General features: G+C 37.1%; 1 protein-coding gene across 2 annotated transcripts in view; it reads right to left on the bottom strand.

Moving 5' to 3' along the window:
• Positions 1 to 3,551: 3,551 nt before the first annotated feature.
• Positions 3,552 to 17,771, bottom strand: part of LOC142144782 (serine palmitoyltransferase 3-like) — a 101,150-nt gene continuing 86,930 nt past the window's right edge. For both annotated transcript variants that reach the window (XM_075203962.1, XM_075203963.1), the window contains 3 exons: positions 14,723 to 14,858; positions 11,623 to 11,752; positions 3,552 to 9,296 (listed from right to left, as the gene is read on the bottom strand). In XM_075203962.1, coding sequence (XP_075060063.1) covers positions 9,183 to 9,296; positions 11,623 to 11,752; positions 14,723 to 14,858 — 380 coding nt within the window. In that variant the 3' untranslated portion in view covers positions 3,552 to 9,182. The remainder of the gene's footprint in view (positions 9,297 to 11,622; positions 11,753 to 14,722; positions 14,859 to 17,771) is intronic.

Raw genomic sequence — 17,771 nt, forward strand, 5'->3', positions numbered from 1 at the left:
CAGCCCTTCAGAAGATACATAACTGTACACCCCAGCAGACGCTGCCACCGTGGCCCTCAAATTCATGCGATTACACAGAAAAGCGAGTGCTTTTGGGCAAACAGAGGCACAAAACAGCATGTGTGCTACAGGACTTCACTTCTGTGCTTCTATAAACTATGTATACAGTGCAAAAGGCAATATGTGAAAAACAACTTACAGGCTGATATAAGTGCAACATGAAGCAATATATTAGAAAAATTAAAACTGACGCAACAAACACATGTATGAAAAGCAGAATCCATCTCCTGCAGATGTTTCAGCACAGAGTGGGAAAAGAGGGATGTGTCATAGAGACACAGGTAGGCCACACTTAGACACTACATACACTGGTGCACGGCTTATACTTAGGACATGCTTGCAAAGAGGCCATAATTACATTTCACAACACAGAGAAATCCTAGCAAATTAATACACATTGCTTGGGCATCTAGTATTGTACACAGACATGCATTTATGTCTACGCAATCAGGGCCATCTCTGCCACTAGGCTATCTAGGTAGTTTCCTAGAGCGCCAATGGTTAGAGGGCACATAAAACACTGAATAAGTGATATAAAGTCACTCATTCAGTGTTGTCCCTGCAATGTTCCCCACACGGAGCACTGGCTCCAGAAGCTTATTACATATGAAGCTGTCTCTCCTCCAAGCCTGTGTTACACTGGGAGTGTGGCACCTCACTATGATGTCACAATCAAGCACCACACGTCCTGTCTCAGAAGGAGAGGATGCCACTCCCACCGCCCACCTGCTAAGCAGAGAGGGGACACAATGCACGGTCGGTCGCCGCTTCAGAAAGGAGGGAAAGTGCCATTTAAAGCTTGTTCAGGGGCTGCAGTGGTTCTCTTACTATGCTGGAACACTGGAGCTCTGTGCACTAAATCAACTGTTCCACCCGAAAATATTAATATTGACTGCTCTGGGTTTAATGTGGGCAATATAAGGAGAGAGACACTTAGGAGATCACTGTGTAGAAATCTTCAATACCAACTGGGCACACTGTTATTTTAATCCTAGCAATACATATTTATTAGAAAAGGTTTAGAGATGCTTGAAGGTGTTGGTGTAGAGTTGGTGTTGCTAAAGTTGACCCCCTGCTTTCAGTGAGTATTCTTGGCTAGGCTGCAGGAGGGAGAGTACTAAGCAGTGACTAATATGTCTAGTGTTCCTCACCCAGGTGTGTATCTATAACGAGCCCCATCTCAGGTAGCATGTTTTGGTGTTCAGTAAAATGTCAAGAATTTTAAAACCTGTGCATGAATACATTTCGAACACAAACTCCCAGAAATAGATTTGAGAAAAGTCTAAAAAAAACTACATTGCTATTATTGTTTTGACCTTGTCTCCTTATCTGTGCTCTCTGCTATCTGCCTAATCTTGCTATGAACTAAAGACAGACCAACCCTGTTTGCAGAAATCGCCTGCATGAGGTCTGTTTAGGCCTATTGAGGTGGGTGTACTATACTAAATGTGTGAATTTGAGATGCCAGTTTCTTCTTAGAGATCCTTGCTTGGAAGCAAGTGCCACCTTGTGGACAACAAATATGTTCAAAAAGGGAGGTGAGATTATACATAAACAAGCAAAGTGTGAAGATAGAGGGTAAAAAGGGCAGGTTGTGGCATAGACCTCTCTTCCTATGTGACATATGGTAGAGTAGGTGTAAAAACATCAGGGTTCTCACTTAAAGTGATAACATAGCACCTTTTATAGCCAGCATTTCTTGTTACCTTAATAATGCAAATGAGTGTCATTCCTCTGTGTTGACGTAACTGCTGAGACTTCCAGACCAAGGATAAAAGCACATCATTGGGTGGTCTGCTAATGTCCGGGGCGCTTTGTACAATCTCTGTCTGTCTCTGTGTACCAGTCAGGTGACCAACATAAATAAACAGGTCCTTTAATTACCCTAATATCCAAAATATTCACTGGTGATATAACATGGTTTGAATATTTAATATATGAACAATAATTATAGCCCCATGATATTTTTTCAAAGTGGAAAGATTGAATCTGAAGGATGTGCCTGTGGGCGTCTGTAACTCTGTATCTCACCTACTAGGAACCAGGCCACTCATACAAAGCAAAAATGCAGCCATTCAAAATCGTAGGCCCTGCTGAAAGCTAGAGCACTATACCATTTAATCAAAAGACAGATGCTTAAAGAAGGCGATCACTGCTCTATTGTTTGAAGGCATACAGTACCATTTACAAAAAGCAGGAACATGTAGTTGCTATATTGAAGGAGCTTTCCACTTTAAATATTTAAATTACTTTAATCATCTACCTTCCTAATAATTCTGACAAGTCAACGGATACTTTAGAGTCCCCTATGACCCCCAGCATTTGCTGCATTAAGCAATGGTGTAGGTACTAATTCATAACCGAGACCTCTGCTGATCACCTACAATGCTACTTGGCTGCCCCTGTAGCAGGCAGATCTAACACGGCAGCTCTAAGGCTTCAGTTTGAGAAGTGCTATTATTGGGAAGGAGGGCAATGTAATGAAATTCATATTTAAGTGGAGAAACCCTTTAAAGTGCAGTTGTAGCCAACAAACAGTGGAGGTAGCAATTTTGTGGGCAGTGAGCAGCCAATCAATTCATGAGGATTAGTCCCATCACTTCAATCTTGTGTTTTTGCTTATTACCTTATTTGACAGTCTAGGAAAGTACTTGCTCATCACTCGGACCTCTTGGGACAAAACAGGGATATAAAACAAGTACAAAATAGCAGACATTGGGGGCGTACATTAAAAAAAAAAAAAAAAACAACACACTAAAGGTTTCATCCCTTTCATCCTCATGTGCCCCATTAGCTGAGGCTAGATATTAATTATATGTAATGTTATTTGTAGTAACCTTAAACCTCTAAAAGTTGGCAGTACATTACTATATAAACTGAGATCTAAAGGTATTTTCCAGACTTTTGAAGATGTATTTCTTAAACAATAAGGAAGGTAATTTTTTATTGGTTTACTAGAAGGTTTTACATAAATATTTTCAAATAACTGATGTATTCCAACCCAAGCCTCTAAAAAATAAATAAAGAACAAAATGTATGCAAAGTGGTAACAAAATGTCAAACAACTTTATTGTACAAAGAACGGTTATGACAAATCACAAACATACCCTTCTTATGAAAAAATTCAGTATATTTACATTATGGAAAAGCTGTACAATGAGGTTATAATCATAATCAATCTTAATGTACTGTAGTGAAACAGTTCCTTAAAGCTATAGAAAAGTAGTGCTTTTGTTAAGAAAATATATGTGCATATTAAGTAAATTGTTTTAAAATTGCATTGAGTGTGCAATGCTTTTAACACATTTTTAACATAAGAAAATCAGTTAATCAAAATTAAATCTAACAATAATATTATAAAATCATTCACATGACCTCACTTTATGGTGCAATACTATATATATATATATACACATACATATATATATATATATTTGCACATATATACATATATATATATATATATATATATATATATATATATGGTCATAAATATACATGTAATATTGATAGTCTGTAAAAAAACATAAAGATCACTAAACCTAAAATAAATTATGCCTTATATAAAAGCATTTCTAATAACATCCACAGAGAGATCTGAAAGAATTTCAAGAGCTCAACAAAATTTAAAATATTTAAGATAAAGTTGTAATTGTGAGTGAACCTGTTTCTATTAATAGAATATTTCTCGCCTTTAAAGCTATTAAATTATACAAGCAGTGGATAACAGAGAGCAAGAGCTTGCATATAGCTGTTAAACATTTGGAAATACAGTGGCAAACTAAGTTCAGTGTGTGAGACCTTAAAAATGTATTTTTGAATGCTTTTAGTATTTTTACATAAAACAACTTGCATTTTAGGTTTAGTGGCCCTTTAAGTTTTGCTATAAAGATGAAGCAGACTTCAGTCTACATTCCGCCTATGCATTTAGTGCAACAAGTCACACGTACACGCAATTCCCATTTTCGTTTATAGCAGGCCACCCTGGTTTTGACATTTAATTGCATATTACTTTATATTTAGTGGGTAAAGAAATATAGCATTGAAAAAAGAAAGGCTTTTGTGGCTATAGAAATTTACAGAAACAAAGACTTTTTTTCTCCCCTCACAACCCTAATCCAACACTGTACATATGTCTTCAATTCTATAAAAAAAAGTTCTATCCTTACCCCTAAATTATATTCACATTAACAATACTGTGTCTGAGCATCTCCTGCACTTGATGAACAGCTTGCTTATGTATCTTAAGGAAAAGTGAAAGAGGGAGTTTTTAAGAAACTTCCTAGTGAAAATATGCAAATAAGCCCCTCTTAATTTAGGAAAACAGGCATCTTGGAATGCCATTACAATACAAGGTATAAGAGCGACTAGGCACGTTTTACCCTTGTTACGGTGCAACTAATCTTTAAAAACTTCTGTCGTTATTAGCTAAAAAGTCACCAGATAATAATATAGTTCGATCAGTTAATTTTTTTTTAAAACATAAAACAATGTAGAAGACACATACATCCCCTCCCTTCCCCTACAATCCTTTTTGTTTTTGTATTCTACTTTCAATATCGCTCTCTAAATTATAAAAACTGGTCATTTGCTTTCTTTTATTATCTATTTTTATTTTGATATTTGTATTGTTTTGCCTAATGTTTTCCTCAAATTCGATACTTTGCAATTACTCTTTTGGTTTTACTATGTTTGTTACATAGTATTATTGTTTTTATGTTTGTATTTTCTTGATTGACCATTGAAAATAAAAAATTATAAAAGAACTACAGACATTGACAAGGTTTGTCCATTATAAATTTCCCATTGATGGAACTTCACAGAGGAGGGACTTTTACAACAGTTAACAAGGCCCACCTGAGCAGTAGAGAGCATATCCTATTTGAAACCATTAGATACTTCAGGGCATTGCCAAACCGCTTGAATGCAGAGGCCAGTAATTGACCTCACCAGAGGTTTTTCTGGGCTGCTAGAAGGTGGCAGAGTAGCTGTGCAGGCTATTACTGCTGCTCCGGTGGCCCGCCTTCTAAAAGGGACATCCCTTCCTCTGCACCACTCACTGCCATAAAGAAGGCAGCATGTGGCCAGTTAGTTTAAACAAAATGGACCCCCCTCCCCTACATATAATCAAGTGAGTTCTTTACTTTCACTTTTTCCCCAGCCCCATGTTTGTGTCTCTCATCTATGTCTCTTGTCCTTATTCTCCTGTATTTATCAACAGATTAAATTTATTTAAAAAAAATTAAACACCTCCATTTATTAATAAATTGCTTCTTCAAAGAATAAAGCATTTTTGTATTGATATTAATCTAACAGGAAACACCCCTTTATAAAACCTGCGTTTGCCCCTGTCATTGAATGGCACATATCTCTAGTCACTCAAAGCCCCTCCCCATTCATTAGTCACATCTCATTTACATGGAACATTCTGTAGCTTCACTGATCATGTCACCAAGCCGAATATAGTCACACCTGGTCTCACATAAACTGACTTTTCTCTTTCCCTTTGTACATTTTTCTTTGCTGATGAAAACAAGACTGACAAGCACACATCACAGAAAGAGCTGCCCCTATGTACAGGCCTACTAATGCTACATTCAGATCTGTATTGGGTCTGATCCTATTGTAAGAAATTATATCATTTAACAGAGCCTAGGATGTTCTTCCGGGGACCACATATATACTAGGAGCCACCAGCTACAACAAAGGTCTGGTTGAAAATCATACTCTTTGTTAATTTAAATATTAATATGCATAATGTAATGAACAAAGAAGGAACTAATGCATTTAAGGCACAAATTGTAAAGAAATAAACAACTCCCTAAAATAATATTAACAATCAAACATGCATTTCATAGCAGAAGATTCCTGCTGATCATTCCATAGAACTGTTTCATGTACCATAAGCACACATATTGAACATAAAAAATCTTCAGTGCAAAACGGGTACTTTTCACATGTAAACGGACAAATTCTTTGCGTCTTAACTTTACACCAATATTATTATCGAAGAGATTCACTAAAGCAAACTAATTTCTGCCACTCCAACTACAAATATAAATAGCTAGCAAAATACCTCAGGCACATGGAACTTTAGTTAAATGTTGTATAATCATTTCACATTAAAGGCGCCATATGGATGGAGATAAAAAAGCCAACTTGAAAAATTGCATGCATAAAATTGTCAATTACAAATCACTCCATCTTGCCAGGATGCATAATTAAGGGGAAATTATAAAAACATCCTAGGGAAAGTGATTTTCCTATGTTTACTGAACAAACAATACTAATCTAGTTGTTATGCTTTTATATTTGTATTTTAGATAACACCCATTCACTGTTTTCATGTTAGGACTACATATACCATCATGGTCGGAGAGGTTGTGGATTGCCTTTAATGTCAATCATGAACATTTGAGGAGTAGCAAGACCATACTAATTTTCTTTTCATTTAGAGGCACTCCATTCCTAATATTTATTTTGCCTTTTTACTTTTCTAATGTAAAAATAGTAATATATTTATATGAAATATTCATGATTTATATAGAACATTATTTAACTTCTGTAATATACGTCTGCCATCATAACATGCCATCCACTAGAAACCACTGTCTTTATCTCTTATCTCCTCCCGAAGCATGGGGGAGTCTGTTTAGGAAAGACAGTCCTCCTATCACTATCTCAGGATGACAAGAGCAAGGAAAAATTACTGAAAAAAATGCTTTATTTAAACAAATCAGTTTTTCAAACCCGAATGCTAGCGGATACATTTTTTTATTATTATTTTTTTCTTCAACATGTGGAAGCGGAAGCCCAAGTCAATGCACATTATGAAGTCAAGCCAATACTGGATATTTTTATGGAGTTAAATGATATATTTCTGAAATAATGAAGTTAAAGTTTTAAATTAAGCCCTGAATGGCAGTAAAACTGGCAATACATGGGTATGGGTATATTATGTGGTCCAAACAATGTAAAAAGGGCGGACACAAAATTGTATTGGAAGGCTATTATAAGGCATAGTTGCATACTCTCCCGGAATGTCCGGGAGACTCCCGAATTTTTAGGAGTTCTCCCGGACTCCCGAGAGAGCAGGCAAAAATCCCGGATCCAGATTTCAGCGTTGTTGAAAATGACGGGGGCGGGGCTAAACGCGGCATCGTGGCCCTGCCCCCTGCTGCAATTGGCTAAAATTGTCTGAGATTGACAGGGCGGAGCCTAACGGTGCCCCGCGCGTGGCCACGCCTCCCTAGACGGACTCCCTCCCGGAAAGCTGCCTGCAAAAGTAGGCAAGTATGTTATAAGGTAGGTCTTTATGTTGTAGTTTAAAAAGTTAGTACCCATTAACTGCAGTGCAAACAGTTGTGTAAATAAATATATATACATCCATTCAATTACTGGCAACATACATGCAAAAATCTGCTAATGAACCGACAGATTGAGTATAACAACAGGGGCAAATCGCACCCAGTGTCCAGCAAAATGAAAATCTATGGATTCAATATATATCATTAAATCATGGTCTAATTTTATATTCTCTTTTGGTAAAATTAATAAAAATAATACATCATTATTTTATATTTACAGCCAGTGGTCAAAGTGGGGCCTGTATACGGTGATATGCCATACCGCCACTTCTCTTACTGCTTTCATTGTAAAACTATCAGATTCCAGTCACTTACATTCCCATTACGTTTTCCATACCACCACTTCTAAATTTCCACTATGACCACTGTCATCAGCTTATAATACCGTAGGCGTTTTAAATTGATACGGCCTAAACAAGTAAGTGTGTACCTCACGTCTTCATGCCCTGCTAACCACGCCATTCCTTTAAGGCTTAGAAAAGATAAATGGGAAGCTAATTAGATTAGTAGGAATAAAAGCAAACACCTAAACCTCCTGTACAGAGATCCATAACTTCCTGGTTGTAGAGGTTGAGTCGTAGTTTAAGCAGATCTAGGACATCGCTTGAGCAGATTGGCACTCTCCCACCGTGTCTCAATTTATTAATTTGTTAAAGGGACATTTCCATTATGACAAATAAACCGCTGTTAAATTGATGAAAATCGTACGGTGGAAAAAAAACCTAAATAAAAATAACTGATGGGAAACTGATGTTCAAACATACACACTGAGATATTAAGTAAATACGTCTGAAAACCATCACACGCTGATTTTTTTTTACCAATACAATCTATTGTATTGGTAACAGGTGTGAATGCATGTGAAATAGGGTGTACTATGTCCCAAAATTTCAAAAGATTTTAAAGCGCAATAGGAGGAATGAACCTATAAGAAACTATTTGTCTTATTTTGAATGCATTTTTCAGCTGTTAGCAGATGAAAAGCGCATTAGCAGCAGAGCGGTTTGAACGAGCCCTCACATTAGACCATCTCTTACTATTAGCAGAGCCCTCTAGCATTCATTGAAGTCTTGTAATTCATTAAGTGGTTATTTAACAGATATGACATTCTAGATTATAAAAATGTCTAATAAAACAATTTGTATTAAGTTATCACCCTATATTTTATTTTTATAGGACAGTAATTATACCTATGCCACCCTACACATTAGTTGTAGACGTTCTAAGTGTGACAGCTGTTTTAATGACTTTCCATTTCTTTCTATGGTATATACTATTGAGGTGTCCAAATATCAGCAAATATTTCTACATTTATGTTCATTGCTTATAGGTGAGCTATAGTAATACTGTATTTTCAGAGTACTGAATGTACAATAAAAATCCAAATTGGCACATTGGTGTGAAATTTCCCTATAACTTGTATATATATATATATATTACTGAACAGTAAAATAAAATTATTAGTTTTATAAATAAAGAGGTAGAAATTTCTTGTTTTTACCCATCACTTGACCAAACACTTTACATTTAGTTCTTGTACATGAAATGTGCTCCTCAAGATTAATTACACAAATATAAAACTAAACAACATACAAGGAAGAAAGAAGAATGGGCACCATAGACCTGATTTAGGTAAAACTCTATCTTGTTACAGTCCAGACACTGCATTATCTGTGGATTGGAGATTCCATTAAACCCTGTAGGGGCTTCTTCGGTCATTCAGAGTCTAAAGAGGTCCAGCAACTAGGCCAAGTCTCAGGCGTCAAGTTCAACGTTTGTCCCATCGTATACTGCTGGGTGTTCTGACCTGGAGTGCCTGGAATACTTCAGTCGTAGAAAGTCGCCCATCTCGTCAATTGCATCCAGGACCTACAAGATACACGCATGATTAGCTAAACCTCACCTACATTTCTGCAGTATGTATGAAAGCACTCATGACTTTATATGGTCACAGAACTCCTTACTGATTTCTAAACCCCTTAATATCATTAGCGAGCCATAGCTGGCGGGATAATGACCATGACAATGTGTGGTGTCATTGGCCAGCTACATTAATTGAGCTACCTGTTACAAGCCACCTTTTATAAGCTCTCTCATGGGAATGGCCCTCCCTACCCTTTTTTCATGTCTTCACTTATTTCGTCTACCTTGATTTGTACACTCTCCAGTGCCAGAGCACTGTAGCACCTTAAAGACCAACAACAATATTAACGGACTAAAGAAATAGGTAATTGCAGGTTGACCCCTTTAATTAATAGGGGCCTGATTCATTAAGGATCTTAACTTGACAAACTTCTTATTTCAGTCTCCTGGACAAAACCATGTTACAATGCAAGGGGTGCAAATTAGTATTCTGCTTTGCACATAAGTTAAATACTGACTGTTTTTTCATGTAGCACACAAATATCAACTTTAAATTTCAGTGTACAAATAAGCTATCAAGTATTTGTGTGCTACATGAAAAAAAAGTCAGTATTTAACTTATGTGCAAAACAGAATGCTAATTTGCACCCCTTGCATTGTACCATGGTTTTGTCCAGGAGACTGAAATAAGAAGTTTCTCAAGTTAAGATCCTTACTGAATCAGGCCCTAGATCTTTGTGTGATGCTTGCAACTGGGCTCTCACTGAGTTTTAACCCTCATATCAGACTAATCAGATTGATAGAACACTGATGATAAATTACTATACACAGGCTGGAACGTGTGAGTTATTTGTGTGGTTCTGATTGCTTTAAAATAAACCGTAATCATAGAGCAATGAAAGCATGTGTTAGAAAATATTTAAGCATGAGACACTGTATCCAACATTTTAGTATATATTCTTCACAAGAGAAGTCTCTTTACATAATAACATAGCTATGTCAAGGCATATAAAAAAAAATAATAAAGACACTGAGACTAGACTAAAGTTATAGTATAATTTGTCCCCAATGAAGTGAGATAATAACATACTCAGCTAATTCAAATAAGCCCCAGACGCTCAGCACTTACAGCTCATTAGAAGTATATTATGAACACAGTTGTTGACATATAGCCCAAGAGCTCTCTCATTTCACATGGAGTAAGATTCTTTTCATCTGTCCCTCTTAAACCAAGGAAAAGTATAGCCCTAGAAAATATGTAGACTGTACATGGGGCCGGGGGAATGTTGTGTGATCTGTTCACGTTAAACTTGGCAAACCAAATGCTAAAAATATAGAATGTAAACAGTGCAATACGAAGACTTTTGTTTGTTAGGGAACCATTCTGAATTATACGGCCTGTGTGTACAACATGGCAAAGGAGAACAACTGTTGCACCTCTCAATTAGTTCTCTTCAATTACAACATTTATGAACATCACACTGAATTGCACATCCAATGTGTAATAAAATGATTCACAATACGATCTGAAATATGACACCCCTGTAAAATATAAAATGTGTGACTCTTTACAATAAATTTACACACACACATCAAACATGTAAGTGGAGCTCATGCAGTCACATTGAACATTCCAAAAAACACGATCTTCAAATTTAGACCAGAAACAATGTCCATGCATTAAATAAAATATTAAATACAAAATTGTCAAAAAATAGGTGTACAGGCCATAGTTTGGAATAAAAAAAAAATGTGTGGTGTAAGTCGTACAGAAGAGCTCTGTATACTGCAGGGGATGGGAATGTTGTTACTAATCTAATCCAATGATCCAATCATTTGTATGCACTTAAATGATATATTAAATTCTGTATTTATAATTATTTGAAAGAGAGATAAAAAGTTACATTTGACACTGCCAGGATTTAAAACACAATAGTTCATGTGACAGACGTGACATTGGCAACGTTATAGAGATTATGAGAAAGGGGTCAAATCATTTCTCTTCCAAGGATGTTAAACCAAAGCTCATTGCCATTATATAACAGGGACAGGGATTTTGTTTGGACAAATGTTTTCAGCAGGATTAATACATTTTTGGGATTCTATAGTTATGTATTCAAGATACAAGCTGACAATATCAGGCCAAATTAAATATGAAAAATGTTTTAGTTCACATTTTGGAAAAATGTTGCATGTCTGTCCACTTTCTAAACTTGTGGTAGTATTATTAAATAATGATTTGTAATCTTTAGTATTTCAGCACTGTAACATCCCCATTGTCATCAGTTTGCTAAGCGGAGAATAATATGGTTAATAAATCTGCTTTACATACGGTGTCCAACATCTCCTTCGTATGTGCTGCTGAAATGCAAAACCTGGCTCTGGCTTCTGCGATAGGAGTTGCCGGGAACCCAACTACAACAACACCGATCTTCCTCTCCAACATATGTCGTGCAAATGCTCTATGGATATAAGGAGAAAAAGAAAAAAACTTATGGCTCAGAGTTTTTATTTTACAGAATTTTACAAAAAAATGGGACACGTAGACTTTAGGCCGTAGATAAACAGAACGTATTAGTCTATAAACTGATATGACCTCATCGCACTTTATTGACTTTTTTTATGGTGCACACACCATACACTATGCACTTTGTATGTACACCGCCTAGTAGAATGTACATAGCACTTACCCATACCTCCCTTGAGGTGTTTATCCTGCCAACCAGACCTGCTGCACCTTTGCCCAATGTTTAGAATGTTGGGAGATATGTCCTATTCACCGCTGCTCTGGATGGATCTTCAATAGCAGATCAGCGGAGAACAGGAGCCACATGCAATTGCCACTGCTCCAATGAATGGGTGTTTTGAGAGGAGGGAATTGGAGATGGAAGTTTGACCTATTGGTTCATAAGCACTAGACATGACCCCCAATTGTGATGTGGCCATACAATCTTTGTGTCATGGCCACACCCCTTTTTTTATGCTCCATCTTCAGGAAGGGGGGAGGGGGGTACTCCATCCATTAACAAACCTAGCTTTGTTGGGTGCGACTAGAGTAACGCAAATTGAATAATGTGCTACTGTGTTGATATCGGATGAGACCAGCAAGAAGACAACACTGATGAGGCAGTCTGTTGACAAAGGATTAAATATAGCCAGGGCGGTCTGTGCTGATGTGTATAGACATGGTTTGGAGCATTGCTGCATTTGCTGGAGGCAGTGGTGAGTGGGGCTTAAATGAGGAATGACTGTAGGCAGACGTTGTGCACAATATAACGGTATGTCCGCTGTGATAGAGCACAGGGGGAGTAGGGGGAAAGGATGCTGTAACCAATCTTGGACCAGAAGCTATTACTCTGTATGACATGAGTTTTCTGGGTTAATCACAAATTAGGCCAATAGTACAATTCCTTGGCTGAATTTGTTCCCTTTTTGCCCTCAGCCCAAGTCTTCAGTGTTTCACAAATCATAATATAGGGCCTGATTCATTAAGGATCTTAACTTGAGAAACTTCTTATTTCAGTCTCCTGGACAAAACCATGTTACAATGCAAGGGGTGCAAATTAGTATTCTGTTTTGCATGTAAGTTAAATATTGCCTGTTTTTTCGTGTAGCACACAAATACTTGATAGCTTATTTGTACACTGAAATTTAAAGTTGATATTTGTGTGCTACATGAAAAAACAGTCAGTATTTAACTTATGTGCAAAACAGAATACTAATTTGCACCCCTTGCATTGTAACATGGTTTTGTCCAGGAGACTGAAATAAGAAGTTTCTCAAGTTAAGATCCTTAATGAATCAGGCCCATAGATCTAAACATCCATGCTCCTCTATAAGTAACAGCATTTCCATTTACATCTACCAACACTGCAGTAACTCAGATAATAGTTAAAATATATCTCCTTTATAATATTTATTCTTTCAGTTCTAAAGTCACACTGCAGACCAGCAGGAAAAGTATCTACTTCTGAAATCTGGTGAGCAGTGTAAGAATAGCAAACAATTCTGAGTATTATTTGCATGGGTTGGTGAAGAACCTGTCTTTAGACCGGTAGCCCTTGAAACCTCTTTTAAATAACATGACTGATATGTAAACCGTGCCACGGCAAATAACATTGTGTATAATTAATGGTGCAACATGCATGGCTAAGATGACTCATTAGTTTTACGGATGTCAACGAGAGTAAAATCTCCAGAGACTTAATCATACTTAGTAAGACGAGACCGGATTATAGGCTCACATTAGATAGATGTCCATCTGTTACCATCCTTAATCTTTATCATTGATAGAGTTTAATCTACTACAGCTTCTCCATATATAAACGTATTTATATAAAGTAATTTGTGTATCTCTTTGTATATAGATCTAAACATTGATTATAAAAGATGCATAAACGATTAAGCTGACATTATCCATATGTTTGTGATTTAAAGGATCCTAAGTACAGCTGTACAGCTGGATGGCCAGTGCCAACATTAATTTAGCTGTATGATAAAAACAGAATGAAACATGTTAAACCCTTTACATACCGATAAATAAATATGGCGATGCAATGATTTATCCCTGCACTACAGGCAGATTTCTGAAGTCATTTGTATAAATCTTTCCGAAAATCAATGGCAACCCTGTGATTCAATTTGTGAAACTTTAGTACAGGACAAAGTCTGGACCATCATCTAAGTTTGTAATGTGCTTCAAAACAGGACCATCCATTAAATCAGGGATGTTCAACTGGTGGCCCTTCGAGGATTTTCTGTGGCTCCCAATATCCCTGACAGCCGGAACAAACTCTAATTTATGACATGTTTGTTATTGCATTCGGCCTGGAAGCACATAGTTCTAAACCTATATGTGGCTCTTTTCGTGGAAAAACGTGGAGCGTACTGCATTATATCATTGTACACTTTTAGCTACACAATCGCAATTTTGTAGCGAGGAAAATTAGATGTCTAAGTAGCCTGCATTGAGGATTATATATAAAAATATAACAAAGATACGGTGGCTTACTGGCTAACACTTCTGCCTTACAGCACTAGGGTCATGAGTTCAATTCCCGACCATGGCCTTATCTGTGCAGAGTTTGTATGATATCCCCGTGTTTGTGTGGGTTTCTTCTTGGTGCTCCAGTTTCCTCCCACGCTCCAAAAACATACTGGTAGGTTAATTGGCTGCTATTAAATTGACCCTAGTCTCTCTCTGTCTGTACGTGTGTATGTTAGGGAATTTAGTTTGTAAGCTCCTATGGGGCAGGGACTGATGTGAGTGAGTTCTCCGTATAGCGCTATATAAATAGCTGATGATGACAATGAAGATAGATGGTTGAAGAAACTAGACATTTCATGGTATGTATTGTAGGAACATCATTAGTATGTTAGTAGAGCAATCAGTATTCACACAATAATAATAAGTCACAGAGTGTAATACATACCCTACTTTGCCTGGCATGTAGAGGAGTACGGGGACAACAGGTGAATCTTCATTCCCATAAATAATAAATCCCAAATCACGTAACCTCTGTCTGAAGTATCTGGTATTTTCTGCAAGCTGATGCATTCTTTGAAGTCCTAGAATATCACAAACAATGTATAAAAATAAAAAAAAGAGCAAGGTGTTCTCCAAAACATCATACATTTCTATGGACAAGATAATCTGCAAATATTGGCATTTTGGATGTGGAGGAAGCATATCTCCCATGATGCTTTGCTCAGCCAGCAAAAAAAACACAAGGTGTGAATACTTCTATAAACATCTGAGAAATATATTTTCATATTTTTGAAGTTTTAAAATCATAAACTGTGAAATAGGATTATATATTTTTATTATAGTTATACCCAACTGTAAAATATTTATTGGATAAAGGACTGCCTATTGTAATATATATGGATATTAGATGTCACACAGGCTGTAGACAGAGTGCTTTTATGCAGGTCACAGATAGAAAACATATAGAAACCATTGTAATTCCTACACTGTTCACCTGATTTGGATGTAAATTCCCTCAAATTAAAGCTGAAAGTCTGCAGTTAAAGCACATCTTGTTAGTTTCATTTCAAATCTATTGTGGTGGTGTATAGAGCCCAAAATATGAGAATTGTGTCGATGTCCCAATGGACTTGACTGTAAGGACACACTGCATAGGAGTTTCAACGTTTATTCATGCCATCTGTGTATAATGATATTCTGTATTTCACAATTCTTCAGACAATCAGTATGCACTATGGCCTGACTCACAACATGTACAGCCTTCAGTACAACAACAATGAACCAGAGGCTGGCGATAAAACATGTCCGCTTCCCCTCACTCTGTACTGACATCATAACATGCAGGGCAAGCTAGAAAATGATCTGGTTACTAGTGGTAAAGACAGTATTGAAATAACTGTTGTGTGTGTCAAAAATGAAGGCTTTTGTATTCTCAAGAATAACTCGCCCCCTAAATAGAAAATGATAATTCACCTCAGAGCTCAGTGTCCTCTAGACATATCATCATCAGCTATTTATATAGCGCCACTAATTCCGCAGCGCTGTATAGAGAACTCACTCACATCAGTCCCTGCCCCAATGGAGCTTACAGTCTAAATTCCCTAACATACACACACTCAGACAAAGAGACTAGGGTCAATTGAAAAGCAGCCGATTAACCGGACTAGTACAGGGTTTCCCAAACCCAGTCCTCAGGGCTCCTCAACAGTGCAGGTGTTCTGGATCACATGTGACATAATAAGGACCACCTGTGGATCTGTTACAATGTGTCAGTCAGTAATGAATACACCTGTGCTCCAGCAAGGAGATATGGAAAACCAGCACTGTTAGAGAGCCCTGAGGACTGGGTTTGGGAAACCCTGGACTAGTATGTTTTTGGCAGGTGGGAGGAAACCCACGCAAACACGGGGAGAACATCTGACCTGAAACCTCATTATACCCCTCAGCTATAAAACTCACGATTTACATGCACATGGAAATTCATAGGGGATGGGTGGCAGCAACACCATGGGCTGTTTAAGCTGACTGACCAGTGGTATTAGTATAGAGTAGTGAAGCACTTGAGCATTGAAGGCTTTGGGTACCGGGCTCATCAGGTGAATGCTGCACACCTGGTATATTAATATTCTCTCAACATAGCAAACTCTATCCAATATTACATTATATGTTTTGAATAATATTCTTTAAATCATCATAATTTATATAGGGCCAGCAAATTCCGTATCGCTTTAAATCCTCTATGACTTCTCAAAAACGTTATAGCAGAGACTGCATTCTCCAATATTTCCTCTACATATACAGGAAAGCTTGGGACTTGGGTTTTCTGCATTTTCTAACACCATGCCTAAGTACTAAATTACATTAAAAAACAACCCTGGTTTCTCTCCGTTATTGTCACTGGCATCCTGTCCTTATTATGGTGTTTAGCAGTGCTCCTCACTGTGATTATAAGAGGGAAAACCAGATCATGTTTGTGTGTTTGACATTATTACCAAACAATAGCAATTAACAAGTTGTTTAGTTTTATGTTTTTTAGAACTCTCTGCATAACAAGATTCCATATAAGACATTCCCATACCTGTATAAAAAAATATCTTGTCCTTTAAAGTCGTCCTGTTCCCATAGTTACCAATTATTGATGCCAACAAATATGTTGATTGCTTTGATGTATAAATATATGGACTATTTGTACTCACCAGTATTTATCAAAATAGACTCCATATAATATCAAAGCATATTAATACATGTTTCTAGGAAAATAATTAATTGCAATTCTTTCATCACTAGTCCACAAGTGCCCACTGTCAATCAAAGTGAATGATGATGTGGTTTATAGGGATATACTTAAAGCCAGCAATGATATCGTACAACTGTAATGCGATATACGTAAATAGCTGTCAGTGCTTGCGACTATTTTGTTATAGGTCAGCTTTGTTGGGAAACAGTTTCTTGTTTTGTTTTTTACATACTCGTCTGCCTTTTATGGACCTTAAATAATTTATTATAAATTAAACCAACCCAATAACATCTTTAGATATTTAGATGCTCCTCATAGAAGAGCTGTAGCCCCCATGCTGGTAAAATGACCAGGCTCAGAATCAAATCCTTTTACATTTAGTTTTTTTGCCCTCCAGACCCCTCTTGCTATGTCTCTGCCCACTTACGCCCTTCCAGTCTTTTAGTGAGCTCCAGATGCATGAGCCGGCTCTTAGTGCACCTATAGGACTCAGAGCAGTCATTGCAGGCTCACTCTTTCCCCAGGGTGGCTTCAGCTCTTTTACAGACATAATATTAGTACGTACATAGAGACACAGTATGAGCGCACATTATTATTATTGTTACCATTTATTTATATAGTGCCACTAATTTCGCAGCTCTGTACAGAGAACTCACTCACATCAGTCCCTTCCCCATTGGGGCTTACAGTCTAAATTCCCTAACATACACACACACACAGACACACAGACTAGGGTCAATTTGTTAGCAGCCAATTA

Source organism: Mixophyes fleayi, chromosome 3, assembly GCF_038048845.1.
Source record: "Mixophyes fleayi isolate aMixFle1 chromosome 3, aMixFle1.hap1, whole genome shotgun sequence".
Taxonomy (NCBI): Eukaryota; Metazoa; Chordata; class Amphibia; order Anura; family Limnodynastidae; genus Mixophyes; species Mixophyes fleayi.